This window comes from Idiotropiscis lumnitzeri, chromosome 18, assembly GCF_059441095.1.
Source record: "Idiotropiscis lumnitzeri isolate Australia: NSW breed Sydney's pygmy pipehorse chromosome 18, RoL_Ilum_1.0, whole genome shotgun sequence".
NCBI classification, from domain to species: domain Eukaryota; kingdom Metazoa; phylum Chordata; class Actinopteri; order Syngnathiformes; family Syngnathidae; genus Idiotropiscis; species Idiotropiscis lumnitzeri.
The window spans coordinates 4,598,017-4,615,010 of NC_142408.1; the positions used below are offsets into that span (position 1 = coordinate 4,598,017).

The following is a 16,994-nucleotide window of genomic DNA, read 5'->3' on the forward strand; positions in this document are numbered from 1 at the left end:
TCGGTGATCAACAATCCTGAGCGAGCCGGCATTCTGCACATGCCGATTCAAATGTTAAATAGACTCCATGCAATGTGGATACACTCGATAAACAAACCTTTCTAGGGCCACATATAAAAGTCGTGATGAAACTATACGTGGGAGCAAATAAAATCCAGAGAAAGAGCCATCATGAATTAGCAAGGGGAAGCAATTTCCCCCAGTGCATTAGCAGCTCGCTGAACATCAAAATCAATTTCAGGTTTATTAACAACACAGTCACAACTCCCGGTGCTGTTTCTGTTTGTTATCATAAAGTAGTCAAATATCACATTCCATTTATTGCTCACCCTTTAGGTGTGGAAGTGCTTTTCCTTCGAGCGCAATCATTTTGCTTCGCCCAGCACTATTATACATCATCGCTTTTTATTTTTTTTACATGAAACAAACTAGAAACATGGATGATGCATGCTTTAGTTTGCCGCTGCATAAATTCATAGTTTATGATATTTTAATTAAGAGTACCACAGAAGAACAAGTGCAGCTCTCCCGCGCTTAAGCATAGCCTTGCAAAAGAAATCAAGGAGTGCGCCAGGCCAGGATTTTAAGAGCTGCAAAAGTTGAAAAAAAATATTTTTGCTTTCCGGTGAAAAACATGAATGTCCAGTTATTTTCAGTTATTTATTTATTTTTTTTTTTGTAATTTTCAGGTTAATGGGATGTTGGTAATGCAGAAACCTCATTCACTTAAAAATAAATAAATAATCTGGAAAAATGGACAGCAATGATATATCTCAAATAACATTCTAAACAACTCCTGGTTTGGCATGTTTAAAATAAATAAATAAAAAAATAATACATACAACTGGACCCAGCCATATTAGTATCCTCGTAAAAAAAAAAAAAAAAATAAATACGTAATTCGTATAATGACATTTTATTTTCAACATATGCTAGAAATTCTCATGTCATAATTTCACCATACTTGTCGCGTACTGAAAAAATAAAAACACGGCAACAACTTTGCTAATTAAAACAGAACAGACCCGAGAGAAAAAAAAAAAGATTTATTTAGCGTATTTTCTGAACTCTAGAGCGCCCCTAGTGGTGAAATAAAAATCCACCGTTGTATTCGCCGCATGGTTCAAAATATAGGAAAAAAGTAGCAGCTTATCGTCCGGAAAATACAGTACTTACAATGACAATCCCCAAAAATTTAAAAATAAAATATTACAAATAACATAAAAAAAAAAAAAAAGAGGATTTTGATTCCTCTTAAACCATTGCAATTACTCTTGCCCAGCTGTTTACCAAAATTCCTCATTAAGCCCAATTTTCTATGAAGTGCTGCCATGAATGCCTCCTTGGATTCAACCAAAGCGACACTCGATAATTCCATTTCCCGTAATGTATGCGCCAATCTCTTCCGACGTCGCGTTGCGCAGTTGCGCAACAGTCCCAAAGACAGAGAAAGCAGCAACGTTTTGCCGAATCCTCCTCTCAGCGCCATCAGAATGCAGATGACCTTAAGGTCTTCCATTCGTATTCACGATTGTGAATCGCATTGAGGAGGATTTCAACACATTTGTACGACGCCTTTAAATGGAAGAGGAGGTTTGATTTGACCATTTTGAGGAGAACAACAACTTTGAAAAGAGGTGCCACTCACTTGCTTTTGACAAAACCATGTTGCGCTTCTCATAATGGCGAACTGGCGCATCGTTATTCTTTTCTTGTAATCTCGCGACGAGGACTTTTGTGTTTCGGAAGGCTCGGATAAGATCATTTACGAGTTTCTGCGAAAAGAGAAATATGGTTTGAAAATTCCTGCTTCATTCATGAGACTTCCTTTGTCAGTCGCCGCCTCATCAGCAAGAGCGGCAAGTCCTTCTTCAGGACGAAGTGGACAGCATGTGGAGCAAGATTTGCCAATGTGAGCTTTGCTCCGAGTTTCCAGGCAAAAATAATCTTGAAAGTTGTTCTGAGCTGAAAAGGGAAGGTTGAACTGCAGAAAAAAAAATAAAATAAAAAAAAAAATTCTTTTTTTTGTTTTTCTTTGAAATGGCCCTCTGTCGAACTTAAACTGTTTGCCACCCCAAATCTAGCCCTCTTGTTAATATTCATGTCATCTGATTATTCTTCCTATAATAACCCTAACCAGTGACACTTCCTGCACTGGAGAATAACCCGACTTTTTTTCAAATCCTCCCTTTCCATTACAACGGATAATGGCCATTTAAGGGGGTTGGGTTGATAATATCTGGAGGGTTTGGAGTGTGTGTGTGTGTGTGTGTGTGTGTGTGAGATCTATTGTAGATGACAGGCCAATTGTGCTTGCAGGCTACTGCAGCGGTTTGATAAATATAACACAGTAGCGGCATACATTGGAGATCACACTGAACAAAAATTGTTTTGTACAGTATTTTCCCATCGTCCCTTTTAGCAGCGCTCTCGGAGTTCATTTCCTGACTTTTTTTTTTTTTTGATCTTTCTGACTTCCTATGTGGCGATCTCCTCAAAGCAAGTCTCTTAAAAAGCATCGACTTCAATTGCATGCTGACATGGCGGCGGCGCTATCATTCTTTTCTATTTCTGGATGCGAGAAGTCATATTCGGTTGACCTTTGACCACTATTAATATCAATGCAAGTGTAATATGAATAATGTATGTTAAAACAAAACAAAATGAGTTTGAGTAACAATTTGCATGAGCTGTCAAATGACCCGATGGAGGAGGGAGGATTTTAAAAAAATCTGGCCTAGGGTGCAACATTGCGTCGAGCTGTGTTTGTGTCCACTAGAGGGTGACATTTTTTTTTTTTTTTAGGTCATCCCGCGGGATTCATAATTAGATGAGTAGAGTTAATTTGAATTTTAACGGGATTGGGATGGTATAGGATGAAAAGTTCATAGGAAACGAGGCGAGCGGGATTATCCAATAGGGCAGGTGTGGGCAAACTACGGCCCGGGGGCCACATGCGGCCCGTTAAACGTTTTAATCCGGCCCGCTGAACTTGAAAAAATGAAATGAATAAACCTTGTTCATGTTTTATTTTCTAAATACGGTGGTGCGTCAAAGAAATATTTTGTTGTAATGCTTTTGTTCACTTTCATTTAAAATTAAATGTTTTTTTTTTCTCTCTCCGATGAAGCGAGGTTACCAAAACACTGCATCCGGACCCTCTGTCAAATTTTAGAACGCATTGTAGCCCGCCAATCAAAATGTTTGGGAGTCATGCTGAACGGGAGCAGGACAGCATGGGATTCGTTATCACCGGAACAGGACAGGACAGGACAGGACAAAATTTTATTCTTATTATTTTTCTTTAAATTGTTCCGGGAGTGGGATGGGAGTGAAAAAAAAATCACTTGTCTTGTAGGCGACTATAAAATTATAGATCAATAAAACATGTAAAGGCCTGACTGCTGTAAGATAGAGCAAGTAATTTTTTATTTACATAAACTCAATTTCTATTTTCCTCAGGAGGTTTTATAAATCAGAACGGGCATATAACATTCGCTCTCCTCAGACCAGACAGGTCAGAGTGCAATATTTCTGGAGGACAAATAAACATGATGAGAAGGAAATATTGTGCAACACGGGAGACACAAGCATGGTTCTCGCAACTGCCAGCACGTATATTGCATTTCGATAATCACGCCTTCATAAATACAAAAAAAAAAAAAAGATGCAAAAGTTCGACATGACCTCAGCGACACTTTCAACTTTCTTCCTCCAAACCACAGATGTTGGATTTACGGGACGTAAGCGTCAACTCGAGTCTGTTTCCGCATGCGTTTTAGTCACGCTGAGAGCGAGCGTGCGCGTCAGGGGACGACGCCAGCTAGAAAATGAAAGCGACAGCCGCGGCGGTCCTCACATGGCTGTAATCACATTAAGGCGACGTCTCAGCCTCTCTGACACCAGCTAAATATGTCCCAGTCAAACTCAATGTCGGGCAGCATGTACAATCACACACAAAAAGCCCGCGTATGCACATTAGTCACTCATAATGCAGAACGTGGCATCCGAGAGGTGGCGAAAGCTAATCGGCGGAGTCTGCTTTGTTGAAAAATTGATATAAACGCATCTTGGTCAGTAGGAATCAGCAAAGTTCAATTGCTGTTGTGATTAGTGCATCACTGAAACATCCTTGGGACATTATGTACTGACAGTAGTGCGTGCCATTGGTATTACGAAATCTGCCTGGCAACACGAGCTAGCTGAATTCTGATTGGATAAAAACTCTCACCTAAAAATTCAACACTAGGATATAATATGACAATCAACGTGAAGAATATGATCATGATTTCCTGATTATGTTAGGCCAGCAGAGAAGGCCTTGACCGCCCACCACGTTTTTTTTTTTTTTTTACCCATTGCCATTTTGGCGATGTTGAATGTAGAAACGTGCGGTCAAGGCAGGCAGGGGAGTGAAAAGTAAAATAACATTTTAAGCCATTTTAGTTCTCTGGCTTTACATAGATTTTCTTTTTCAATACCCCCCACACCCCCACCCCAAAAAAAAAATAAAATATATATATATATTAATAAATATTAATAAATAATAAATAATCCACAGGCAAGAAGCGAGAGAGAGACCTAAATTGAAGCAGTTCATGGCGCACGTGCTCACACAATTGACAAACCCGTAGCTGTTTGCATTTATTCCGCCACTATTGATATTTTATCACGCATGTGCCACACATGCTGACGTTCAACAGTTCAATATATTTAATGAGTGCAGAGTATCTTATTTGTCATTTTTGTTGAAGAGCATCTGCTAAGTGTGATATCCAACCCAACCAAATGCTGTTCGGGAGCATTGGAGGGGCTTGCGTTCCACAAAAGGGGATTAAGGGTAGAACCAGTGTTTACTTTTTCCCGCGTGACAGTCCCAGGTGCCTTTTCCACTCTGCATATCTGTGCTTGCGTGATGCCCAAAGGTATGTCACAGCGGTCGCCCACTCGCGATCTCGCTCTGCGGTGGCTGTCAATTATACATTTCCCCCGCTGTTGGTAAAACCAAGTGATGCTGAACATTTGAACAAACATCGCTGGTATATTTCATCATCCACATTTGTGAGTTGTTGCCGCTGATGTGAACAGCTAGAGGGCTGAGCAACCCGCCGCCGTTTGCCACATTTTGTAATTTGCTACACGATTCAAAGTTCCAAATGTGAGGAGCAAAATAGGATGCAAAGAGGGAAAATATTTCTTAAATCGTAAAAGCACATGGTAAGACAGTCATTGGTTTATTTCATGAATAGTCACATGAGATGCAGCAAATCATTTCGATACGATACGAGTGTACAATCACCATCCAGACGAAATAATTACTCTTTCACTGCCGGTCCAGGTAAAATGAAAGGACGTTTTGGCTGCTATTCACGTCAATGGCAGTGAATGAGTTCATTTTTAATTGAGGAAAAGTAAAAATCATAATTAAAGCTATTTATAGCTGAGTGACTGGGAGTTTGGTGACAAGAAAAAAAACACCTTAAAGGATTTGTGGCCAGATCAGATATGGTTTCATTTTTAACTAACATTTTACAAGGAAAATGTGTCGTCACGCACGCACTTTGCAAAATGGCCAGTAGGTGGCGACACACCTCTCGAAAATATAATTTCTGAGTCATTTTCATTTCGACTTATTTGTACTTAAATATCAATCTCTTTACACTGGTGTCACTCAATATCAGTATTGGAAATAATCGATTCATTGCCCTGGCCCAAACGTAGCATCAAGAATACGAACTGCAATGTAGCAGTCCAAGCAAAATATTCCACAAGTCACAGAGGAACCACATGCTGACAAAGGAGTGTGAATTTGTCATCCCAAAGCAAAACGGCAAACCAGTTTTAATAACACTAGACGAAAGGCGGGCTAACACCTGCAGAGCTTAGCTGAGCAGACAAAACTGCTCCCCGACTTACCCCGGCGGAGCGACTGTTGAGACATGCATACATTACACCTGCTTACCTTGGTCCTATGCGATGCAACGGGAATTATATCGTCGTGCGCTTTCAACGGGAAAAAAAAAATTTCCCCCGTTGCAACAGAAATGACGAGCGTGTTCTGCAGACCAAATGAAGGCCATTAGTGACACAATGGCAAGTTTATCGTGTCATTGCGGTTAGTGACCTAGCCTACCTCCCACACACATCATCCTATATGCTTCCTCCGCCCACTCAAATGCCTTTTCTCCTGCACAGATTGCCTCATTATTTGTTTTGGCTTTGTTCCCAGTGACATGCATTAGAAATGTACTGCGATACACAAAACTGGACTTATGAGGACGTAGGTATTTTTCATTTCTGAAAAAAAAAAAATGTTGGTTTGTCCAAAATGACGCATGGCAGTTTCCTTACTGCACGAAATAAATGCAATGGACTTTTTTTTTTTCATGAGTTGCCCCCACCTCTAAAAAGAAAAAAAAATTATAAAAAATAAAATAATTTTGCCACCTCTGCTGTCCCACAGGGTATGCGTCAGAAATGTTGGCCATTATTCCTGAATTTTGGTTAACTTCAAGTCCTACCTCTGGTGTGGCTGGGGACCCTCCGGCGGCTGGTCGACGAGCTGTGGATAACGTGTTGGTAGCGAGAAATGTCTGGCGGGGTTTTGGGAACGCGGAAGCTGTCCTGGAACCGCTGCATCAAATCTTCCACAGCCTCTCTGCCCGGGTCAACGGCTGCGACCGAGGATGACAAAAGTCAAAGCGTCAGTTACGCATCATAACACTTACTCGTGAAAATATGTTTTCGAGAGGAAAGTGTGGCGAAAATAAATTCTTCTGTTGAAAATAACTTGTTTTCGGACATATTTGGGATGGAAGCATCATAGCCGATAACTAAATTGTAGTTTTCAAAGGATTCCATCAATTCAATATTGCCTCATCACTCTCCAGGGCTCCTGTCATCGCTTCCTCTGGTGGCTCGGTCTCAGTCATTCTGATTGATGACTCCAGAACACCTCGCTTTGGGCAAAGTGACTGTATAGTTCAGAGAGGGGGGGGGGTAGGAAAGAAAAAAAAAAGGAGCTCTGCTCACTTCCCTTTAAACTAGAAAAGATAAAAAGGGAGAGTATAAAAGTCAACCGCCATTCCGCAAAGCTCTTCCAAAGAATAATAGCAAAACCTTTGCCACGTCCAAAAAAGCCGGGAATGCTGACGATACTGCGTTTCATGTGATTATTCTTTTATTTTGGCATTTACCGGCCTGACATGGCATGAGAAGTATTCCGAAGATGCGATAAACTCTCAACTGGTGGTCTCGCTAACAGAGGCATTCGCCAAATTAAATAAAAGGTATTAATTCCCTAAAACGAAATACTCAAATTGATGTTCATACGTAGACATTAAAATATTCAAAGCTGAGCCCATTCGAACTCTGTTGCTACCCAAAACAGCAGCAGGTACCAATGCAATGCAATGTGTTGTAAACGGGCTTCCAGCTCAGAGCTAATTGATGCCGTAAGAGATTTTTCTTTTTTTTTGCAGTTTTTCCCGAAATCCAAAAAAAACAAAAAAAAAAACGGAACCAAATACTGATTATGTTATATTTATTCATCATTTTATTTCAGTGATTGAATTAAATGATCTGTTTAACGAAGGACGTCGTCCATTTTACCGGATGTGGCCACCATCCCGAAGAGATGATTAAGACAAAAACAAAAATATGACTGAGGCCATTATTTTAAATTGGGTGATGAATACCGTCTTTATAATGAGACAATGACGTTTCCAGGGATTAGTCTTCCGGTAAGTAAATACACTTTTTCCCCCCAAAAAAAAAAAAATCCAGGTTTTAATCAGATAAACAATATAATTTTACTGTGTAATTTTTTTCATATTTACCAACCACAGATGCACAATTTAATACTGTGTCAAACAGTACGGAAACTTTACAGCTTTTCAATATGCACCACTATGATTATATATTGTTTTTACCTTTTTTTGGGAGAGGCTTAGGGTTTATTGTTATTGTTTTTATTATCATTAATATTTTTTGTTATTTATTAAGTGTTTATTATATGGTCATTTTAAGAGTTAGAATAATAATGACTACAATGATGATTATAACAATAACGATGATGACGATGACAATAAATCTTGCGTGAATGTAAGGTTGATGTCTGAGGATGTGTGCGGTCAGTAAAACAATAAATAAATAAATAAACAAAAGCGTGGCGAAAATAGTCAGTCATAAATTTTTCTTTAATATCCCCATCAGCTGCTTCTCTCAAATCTTCCGCAAATTTGTTCCACCGTCTCGAACCATAAAAAAAAAAAGGCCACTTTTCTGTGAATATTTTGTTCTAATATTAGAAAAAGACTTCTAGACGTCTCGACGAACAACACGGAAGAGCTTTTAAAACCAACCAATAGAAAAATCTTCAAATCAATGCTGAGGCGCACACAGGTGAACGGTGCGGAAATGTTTTGATATCGCCTGCAATGTCAGCGCTCTTCCTTTTTCTGTGTCAGCATTCGTGCAGCGGAGCTCTGAAGTCGCTGAAGGAAGCTCAATACGACAAGCACGGTAATAAAAGCATGAAGAAGTGTCCGTGTCGGCTTTGGCGTGAACTGGATGGATCAAAAATGTACGTTTGAGCCAAAGACCTCTCGTATATTTATCGGATCCTTTCAATTTGTTTCAGACGGATAACTCGTACTTTTGTTTTCTTGGCTGCGTCCATGACTCCAAAGAAACAAATCGAAAGCAGTTTCGTCCGCTGACGATGATGCAGGCCATTTGCGGCACACCTGTTCATTATCTCCAACCCGTTCGGCAAGAGTGGCGGTGACACCATTTTGCATCGCATGAGAAAGGACCACCTGATTTCAATTGAAAAAAAAAATATTTTCAACAATGGAAAATGGTTTTATAGGATTTGGAAAAATATGTTTGAACATTTAGATTTCGATATGCTCCATTAAAAAAAACAACAAAAAAAAACAAACAAACAAGCCCACTTCCATCAAATTTACAGCGTGTGCCGAGTGTTTTACATTTGCACATTCACTCGTCAGCTCTTTGCCAACCCCCCTTGGCTAGCATCAACATTTGTTTTGATCTGTACATCTGACAAAAAAAAAAAAAAAGAAGTGGGGTTCGCTCCAGGAATACTGCCGGTGCAATTTGGATCCCGATCAAGCATCCAAATAGGTGTAAAAAGACAACGCAACGAGAGAGGTAAAGAGGGGAAAATGTCCCACTGGGACGCGGTTAAATAACTGAAATGCCGGCTTCTAATTAAAAGTAGACATTCATTTAAAGGCAATTATTACAATGGCTTCGGACGTATTTCGAGCGAGACAGCACTGGAAATTAATTTTCCTTCAGTCTATCAGGAAATCTCCATAAGAAACATTTATGAGTGCAAATATCAATGGCATCTTGACTTTTGACTTGTTTCTTGGTCTCATTTGCTCAAAAATTGCCATTGGGCCTCATCAACTGTTGCCATAATTTAGATGATGATGATGTCAAGTTTCATAGTCTTTGCATCCAGAAAAATGCTACGGCAGCAAACGCAAATCCTTTGAGCGATTTTATGCACCTTAATATGGTCACTATGGAACTCAACAGATACCACAGATTGTTTTTTTTTTAACTCATTTTGCTAGCTTGTGGGTTGACTATTAGCATAAGGCAAACAAGACAACTAGCATCTTGACATCCGTCAATTACCGCAAGTCCCGGTCCATAGTGGCCCGCGCACCAGTGGTTGGAGACCACTGACACAGGATTTAACAATCATTTCACTTAAATTGAGATAAACACTCAAAAAGTGACTCATGTTGTTTTGCGTTTGACAATTGGCGATTAAAAAAACCCAACAATTAGCAACGCTAAAATTTAGAAGCTACATTTTCATGATCGCGGCATACAAGCCCGAGGTCCGATAAAAGGTACTTCTATTATTTCTTGAGTGAAAAATCAATGTGCAATGTGAGAAAAATCGACGCACTTGGAATGAGGATCCACGGAACATTTCATCAATTGGTTCTGGACGTCTTCACGCGCTGAAGACGTTAATTCACCTTTCTCGCGTCGGACCAAACTGCTAGCGTACAACGGGTGATTATTTACGACAGCATTGACATCCAACCTCCATCCGTATTCGGTCAGGCCTTAAAGCTCGCAGCCAAATCCCCCTCGAAAGATGAAAGTATAACACGAGTTCCACTGAGTCGTGTGCAGCTGTTTATGTTTAGAGCAAAAGTGTGTCTTTCTCCGTTCACTCTATGGGGAGCCGTGTTTCTTTCCCTGGCTTAATGGGAAAGAGAGAACACAAGAAAATGTTTCAGAATATTTTTTTTTTTTTGTGTTGCTTTGATGGCTTGGCAGTGACTTGCTTTTTTTTTGTTTGTTTTGTTCCTGGCGATGCTGTAATCTGAAGTGCAGGTGCACCGGTACCTGTATTACGAGCAAGGGTTAGCCATGTGGCACAGGCCATCATAGGACAAAGTAAGAGTAAGGGTAAGAGAGAGAGAGAGAGAGAGAGAGAGAGAGAGAGAGAGACAAAGAGAGAGAGAGACAGAGAGAGAGAGACAAAGAGAGAAAGAGAGAGAGAGAGAGACAGAGAGACAGAGAGAGAGACAAAGAGAGAGAGAGAGAGCGAGAACGAGCGAGAGAGAAAGAGAGAGAGAGAGTGAGAGAGAGCGAGAGAGCGAAAGAGAGAGAGAGAGAGAGAGAGAGAGATGGAGAGAGAGAGAGAGAGAGAGAGCAACAGTGGGCAAAATCATGGAAGCAATACGAGTGGATGTGTGAAGAAGCAATTGAGAGCCAAAAATAAGCATTTTAAGTGCAAATGAATACAGCCCTTATGGAAAAAGCACTTTGTTACAGCTCCAGCTGTTGTGAAACGTGCTATCATAAATTAAGTTGTATTGTATTGTATTGTATTTTCTGGCCCAAGTATAGATTCCGAGATCAGGCATTTCCACTCATCAAAGCTCCTGAGATCCAACAAGCCCATCGCTGCCAAGAGATGAACTCACGCAAGACATCCATCGTTGTTACTTAGTGTGTGTGAAGGCTGCGTTGAAACGTGTGCTGCGCTGGGTAAAAACTCCTGACCTAAAATAAATAAATAAAAGAGAAAAAAAATAAATAAATAAAAATAGCCACGCTGCTCAGCAATGGGAAGGCTCCCAGCTGATGGGCGCAGGCTAAACGAAGGGCCCTGCGTTTGGCAGCTTATCTACTGCAACGTATATGAGTGCGAAACATAAAGTATAAGATGCTACAAAGCCTTTTGATGCAATCCGTTACTCAGTGCATCCCACCCTGCATTCGTTCGCCGAGAATTTCCACGCTCGCTTCTTCCTTCCAACAGAGTGAAGGATTCCTCAATGGCCTCACATTGCAGAGGTTGTGGGTTGGATTCCGGCTCCGGCCTTCCTGTGCGGAGTTTGCATGTTCTTACCCGTGCCTGCGTGGGTTTTCTCCGGGTATTCCGGTTTCCTCCCACATTCCGAAAACTCACATGGCAGGTTGATTTTTTTTTAATGATTTTTAGCACAGGGACATCAAAGAAGTCTAGCTACATCTGTTTCATCTCTGTTTTCATATTCCCAGAAAAATCATCCACAGCTCCGGGAGGGGTTGTTCTGTTTGATTAAAAAAAAAAAGACAAATGAACAATCTGCCCCCCCAAAAGCGCATAATGAACACGACTCCGACAATGATTCCACTGAATCGCTAATCTAGCCGAAGGGAATTGCAGCCTACAGAAACCCAAACCTTTGACCGTGTCTCTTTCTCTCGCTCACTCCGCACTAATAGTACTTGACCCTTATTTCTCTCCGACTCGGGAAGGAAAATTTCCTCTCCACGGAACGTCAGCGAGACAAAGTAACAATCGGAAGTTCTCCTCGCACCCTCGGGCATGTTGAAGCAGTAAACAATGTGGTGGCGAATGTGGATTACGCGGCTCAGAATTCACAGGTAGACAAAAAAAAAGGAGCGCAGATATCTCCAGGAACACTTTTTGCTTTTTAAATGTTCTTCTGTTAAAATTATACAAGCAAAAAAAAAAAAAAAAAAAAAAACTTGAAGACTTTTATTAGACGGATTTCCGAGAACTGTCCTTATAAAGCAACACATCGGCTTCCGAGCACGCCGATAAACACCGAGAAGAAAGTTGATCAGTGTCACACTGTTCCGTGGATCGAGCGTCGACAAGCTCGGCGAAGAAACATGATGCAATAAAAGTGTCGTTTTTATGCGGAAGAGTGTTATTGAAGCAGAAACTATGATTCGAGCAAAACATGAAATTGATTATCAAAATATTGTATCGTTCACATTAAATTATAAAAAAAAAAAAACAAAAAAAAAACCATGTGCCGTATTAATGTCAGATAATCATAACGATATATTTGCCTTCCAGGAGAAAAAAAAAAAACAGAAAAAAAAACACACTTTTTTGTGTTTTTTATTTTTTTACTCTCGCAGTGGAAACGCTCACTTAAAGTCAGAGTGAACATAAAAGCAAATGTCAGCATGTCATTTCTGCCTGAATGCCAATTTAATGGCAACTCGTCGTGTTCTTATCCATCCTGACTGGCAGCTGAGCGCCATTTGTATTCATGCGAGCGGACGCAGCCACAAGGGAAATGAAGGGAAAGGTTTTCGGAAGATCATTGGGGCTCCTGCTGGTTTAAGGGTAAAAAAAAAAAAAAAAAAAGATAATAAAATAATGATCTGCGAGGCTAGGGAGGCGATAGGTGAGGAACAAACCGGAGAAATTATATCTTCGTGATTTTTTCTTTTTTTTTTTTTAGTATTGCCTGCCTCTCACACATGTACACATTCTAGAGCTCAAGCAAAAGCAATCAAGTTGCATCAGTGTTGCCTTGTTTTTTGTCTTCCCCTTCACGCCTTGGAGAGCAAATGATGGCAGAGCCGATCAATAAGGATGAAATGCGCGGTGTGAGGGGGGGGGGGGGTTGGGGGGGGCTTCCAAACCAAAGCATTTGATTCCCTAGGTGATTTATCCAATGTGCCATTGTTCTAAAAAGAAGACGTGGAGTATTGCAATCTGAGGAAGCATTGACGCCGCCGCTTCCAGACTTGTGACAGCTACATGAAAACGGGCTAAGCGCTGAGACAGGAGCTAAGACAAAGACAAAACTGTTTGGGAAGACAAAGGATGCATGATGAATGGGGAGTGTGGAAACGAGACGGGAGACGAAAGATGAGGGCCAAGCGGTGTCAAGATGAGACGGCGTACGTGTTGGCGCAAGCACGGAAATCCAGTCCGTCGTACAAAATATATGTGGAGTTCTGAATTATTTATCATCCGCCGACGAGTTACTGAGTCCTGTAAAGTAGAGTTTTGAAATAAGCACACTCTTAAAAATTGCGTACACCAGTGCTGCTAAATTATTTTCTGTTACGCCCCCCCAGAAAGAAGAAAAAAAAATTGCACCCCCACCCCATCACACACTCTCCGCCGCAACTATAAATAATTGCATTTTCGCTGAGAACACCGTAGAGTTAATAGGCAAGGAGAGCGCCACTGCCAACTACTGGAGTGGATGTGCAATGACACTTTATTGAAGTACGGCGAAAAAAATAAATAAATCCACAGGATCACACCCAATATGTGCAGTATATGAAACTGTAGATTTGCCTATTATGTCATCGGACCAAATCCAAATCCTTTGTCCAATAATGTTGCCACTATCAGAACCCCTGCGATTTTTTTGGTGGGGTCGGGAGCTCTGAGAAGGGTCGGAAAAGTCGCAAAACATTGCGAAAACATTGCTAAACACTGCAGACTAGACGCAGCTCTCGCTTAGTAGTTTGTACTGGTGATGGGAAATTGAAGCTTCAAATTTGGTTCATGAACCAGTTGTTGTATTTTTGACCCCTCTCGATGGCACTGTGGGTTTAAATAAAGGGTTTAAAAAAATGGCAAGTCAGCCCAATGTTGAACAGAGAGTGCCCTCTACTGGAGGCCAGAAATACTACAACTGGTTCATGAAGCAGATTTGAAGCTTCATTTACCCATCACTAGTTTGTACTGAAGGTAGAAAAGTGGCAACTCATTTACCATTTACAGTCTTCAGTCCTGTTCCTCGAGAACCGGCGTCCTGCCCGTTTTCCATCCCTCCTCTGGCGCAACACACCTGAACGATGGTTATCGTAGCTTTTGCAGACCTTGCTGATTATCTGATCATTTGAATCAGCTGCGTTGCAGCAGGGACAGATGGAAAATCTGCAGGACGCCAGCCTTCGAGGAACAGGATCGAGGACCTCTGAATTACAGTTTCCCGAGAAATTGCAGATGAGAGATACCGTTGGGAGAAAAATTACCAAAAGAAATACGAGTCATACGGTAAATAATATCATCGCAACACGGATCCAGCTAGAAGGAATACGGGAAAAATAGAAGAGGCCAAGGTAGTGCGTCTTTGCTCGAAATAGCTCACCGTCAAACAAAGAAAGAACAGCAGACAGCCTATTCCCAATCATGCCTTCGTACAAAGCAATACCCCTGTCAGGAATTCTCTCACTGACCTCTACGTCTAATATTTTTATGGGTTGTAAACCGGAAAGCGACATGCTCCGAGGCATCCCGGTGCTTTTTGGCGCCACTGGGGAAAAGAAAGAAGATGACGGAGAGGATGTTCTAGACCGTTGATGGCACTCTCTTCCTCTTCTTTTCGAGGCAGACGGCTCGGCCCGCCGCTCCCCGAGGCAACTTTCGCCGTGATGACTGCTCGCACATCACACATCAGAGAGGCGCTGCTTTCAAACGGGACTTTGTGGAGCAGTAAAGGAAATCATCTCGGCATGGAATAATAGACAGCATATTGTGTCTATTCCAACATCTTTGTTTTAAAAAGCAGAGTCCGATTTTGCTGTATCCAACAAATTAAATTTTGACCACAGGATGTGTTTGTATTCTGACTTTGTGCTGTTGTTCCAGTTCCACTTTTTCAAATGAACACAACAGGGTCTCCTTTATTTACTTCTAACATGTGGCTGTTGTCCTCATGAAGGAGACACATTTTACCCAAGAAGAGTACAAGAAAATGAAGTGCTGCAGACTAAACTGCAACTTAAAATCTCACGACGCTTCCAAATATCCAGCACAGAGACAGGAAGGGACCAGTCGTGGTTTAACTCACACATATTGGTTGGACCGATTGATGAGCTTTAGCAAATCTCTTCCATCTGGTTTTGAAAACGGAATATGGACTATGAAGTAACGTGTGGTGTTCCTCAAGGTTCAATGTTAAGCCCTTTATTGTTCAATTGTCAGCTGTAGATCTTCGTCTCAAGATGATACAAGTCTAACGGATGCGCTTTTTTAACGACATTTTAGACATTAAATCCTCTCCATTTCAAGACAGAACTGAGTTTTTCGGTTTTTTATTTTACTGTGAAGCAATTAGAGTTGTACATTGGTATATTAAGAAAAGCAAATAAAACGTGATTGATTGATTGATCAGTGATAAGACATTTAGCCTTTTCCTGGATTTTGAACCATGTGGCTAATACGACGGTGGAGCTTTTCTGTGGATTTTTTTTTCACCACAAGGGGCGCTCTAGAGTACAGAAAATACGCTAAATAAACTATTTATTTTTATTTGTCTTGGGTCTGTTCTGTTTTAATTAGCAAAGTTGCTGCCGTGTTAAAAGGCACTTTTTTGTACCCTGATCTGCATTCACAGTACAAAATCGTTCTGTACATGCGGAAGAATAAAAAAAACAAAACATAATGACCCTTCAAACCTGGGACAACTGGTTATTACTGGTTAGAACTTATTATCCTTTTGCTATTGTCAACATTTTTTTGTTGCGTCTATATCCCGACTATTTCGAGAGCGATTTAAGCACGCCACCTCAAATCTTTGTCATTCCTTCCCGACCGCAAAGCATGCGATTACTGCGTCGCGTCTCAAGTTGACGTGTAGCCTCTGTCTGCCAGCTTGTGCCTCCACTTGGATGTCTTAAGGGTCTCGCGGCTGTTTATGCCACATGGATCCGGAGCTATCTATAGTTCGCATCTCTCGCCACGGGGGCCACAATAAAATATGGATGCGTCCCTTTACACTTAAGGGATGCCGAAGAGAACGAACCCAAATGCTAACCTGCTCCAGACAGGCGGAATGTTCAAAGTGATAAACACAAATTATCATAGCTCATTAGACCCGAAGTGCAACGAAGGCCGATGCGGAACGAGCCACTAGAGGAGCTAACGTTGAAATTATTCAGACAGATGAAGCTAATCATACTAGAGTTCGCCTTCCCTTGTTTATTTCATCGGATTTATGAGTTTAGATCACTTTATTATGTTTGTCTTTTTTTTTTTTTTTATTTCTTGTTTAAGACCAGAAATGTGCCACTCCAATAAATCAGTCTACATCAGGGGTGTCAAACTCAAATACACTGCGGGCCAAAAAGTAAAACTTGAACAAAGCCGCGGGCCAGCATTACATTTTTATAAAAACAATATAAATGCTTATTTATTTATTTATTATTAGAAGTGGTTTTATTAATGCAATACAATATTTAATTTTTAAAATGACTATTATCACTTTGAATGTTACTATTATCATATAATTTATGTAAAATTTGGTCTCGCCTCGCGGGCCAAATATAATTACACCGTGGGCCAAATTTGGCCCGTGGGCCAGAGTTTGACACCTATGGGCTACATGAACATTTAAAGTTTTCTGACAGATATGTAAGTTCCAAGTTTCATGGTAAACAAAACCAAGGTGCACCTGGAGCCCACCCCGGCTGACTTGAGGTAAAGGGTTCGATTTTCGTGAGCGCCGCAAATCGGGAGCGGCGAGTCGCATGTAGCAGAAATCTGCACGGCGATGTGCTACGCCAGTTTTTCGTAGATGCACACAAGCTGGAGTTATTTAAAAAAAAAAAAAAAAAAAGGGTAGTTGGCGCCGTTGTGGGCGTGTACACTGCCAGCGCAATAAAAATGTCTCCTATTGTTCCCTTTAAATTAAGGACGCACGATAATAATCGGACTG

General features: G+C 40.9%; 1 protein-coding gene across 5 annotated transcripts in view; it reads right to left on the minus strand.

The window, feature by feature from the left end:
• astn2 (astrotactin 2) overlaps nt 1–16,994 on the minus strand; it is a 228,018-nt gene that overhangs the window by 83,001 nt on the left and 128,023 nt on the right. For 4 of the 5 annotated variants that reach the window (XM_088280727.1, XM_088280725.1, XM_088280724.1 and 1 more), the window contains one exon: nt 6,522–6,674. The exons of the other annotated variant lie outside the window; for it this stretch is intronic. In XM_088280727.1, coding sequence (XP_088136853.1) covers nt 6,522–6,674 — 153 coding nt within the window. The remainder of the gene's footprint in view (nt 1–6,521; nt 6,675–16,994) is intronic. 5 annotated transcript variants of the gene reach the window in all.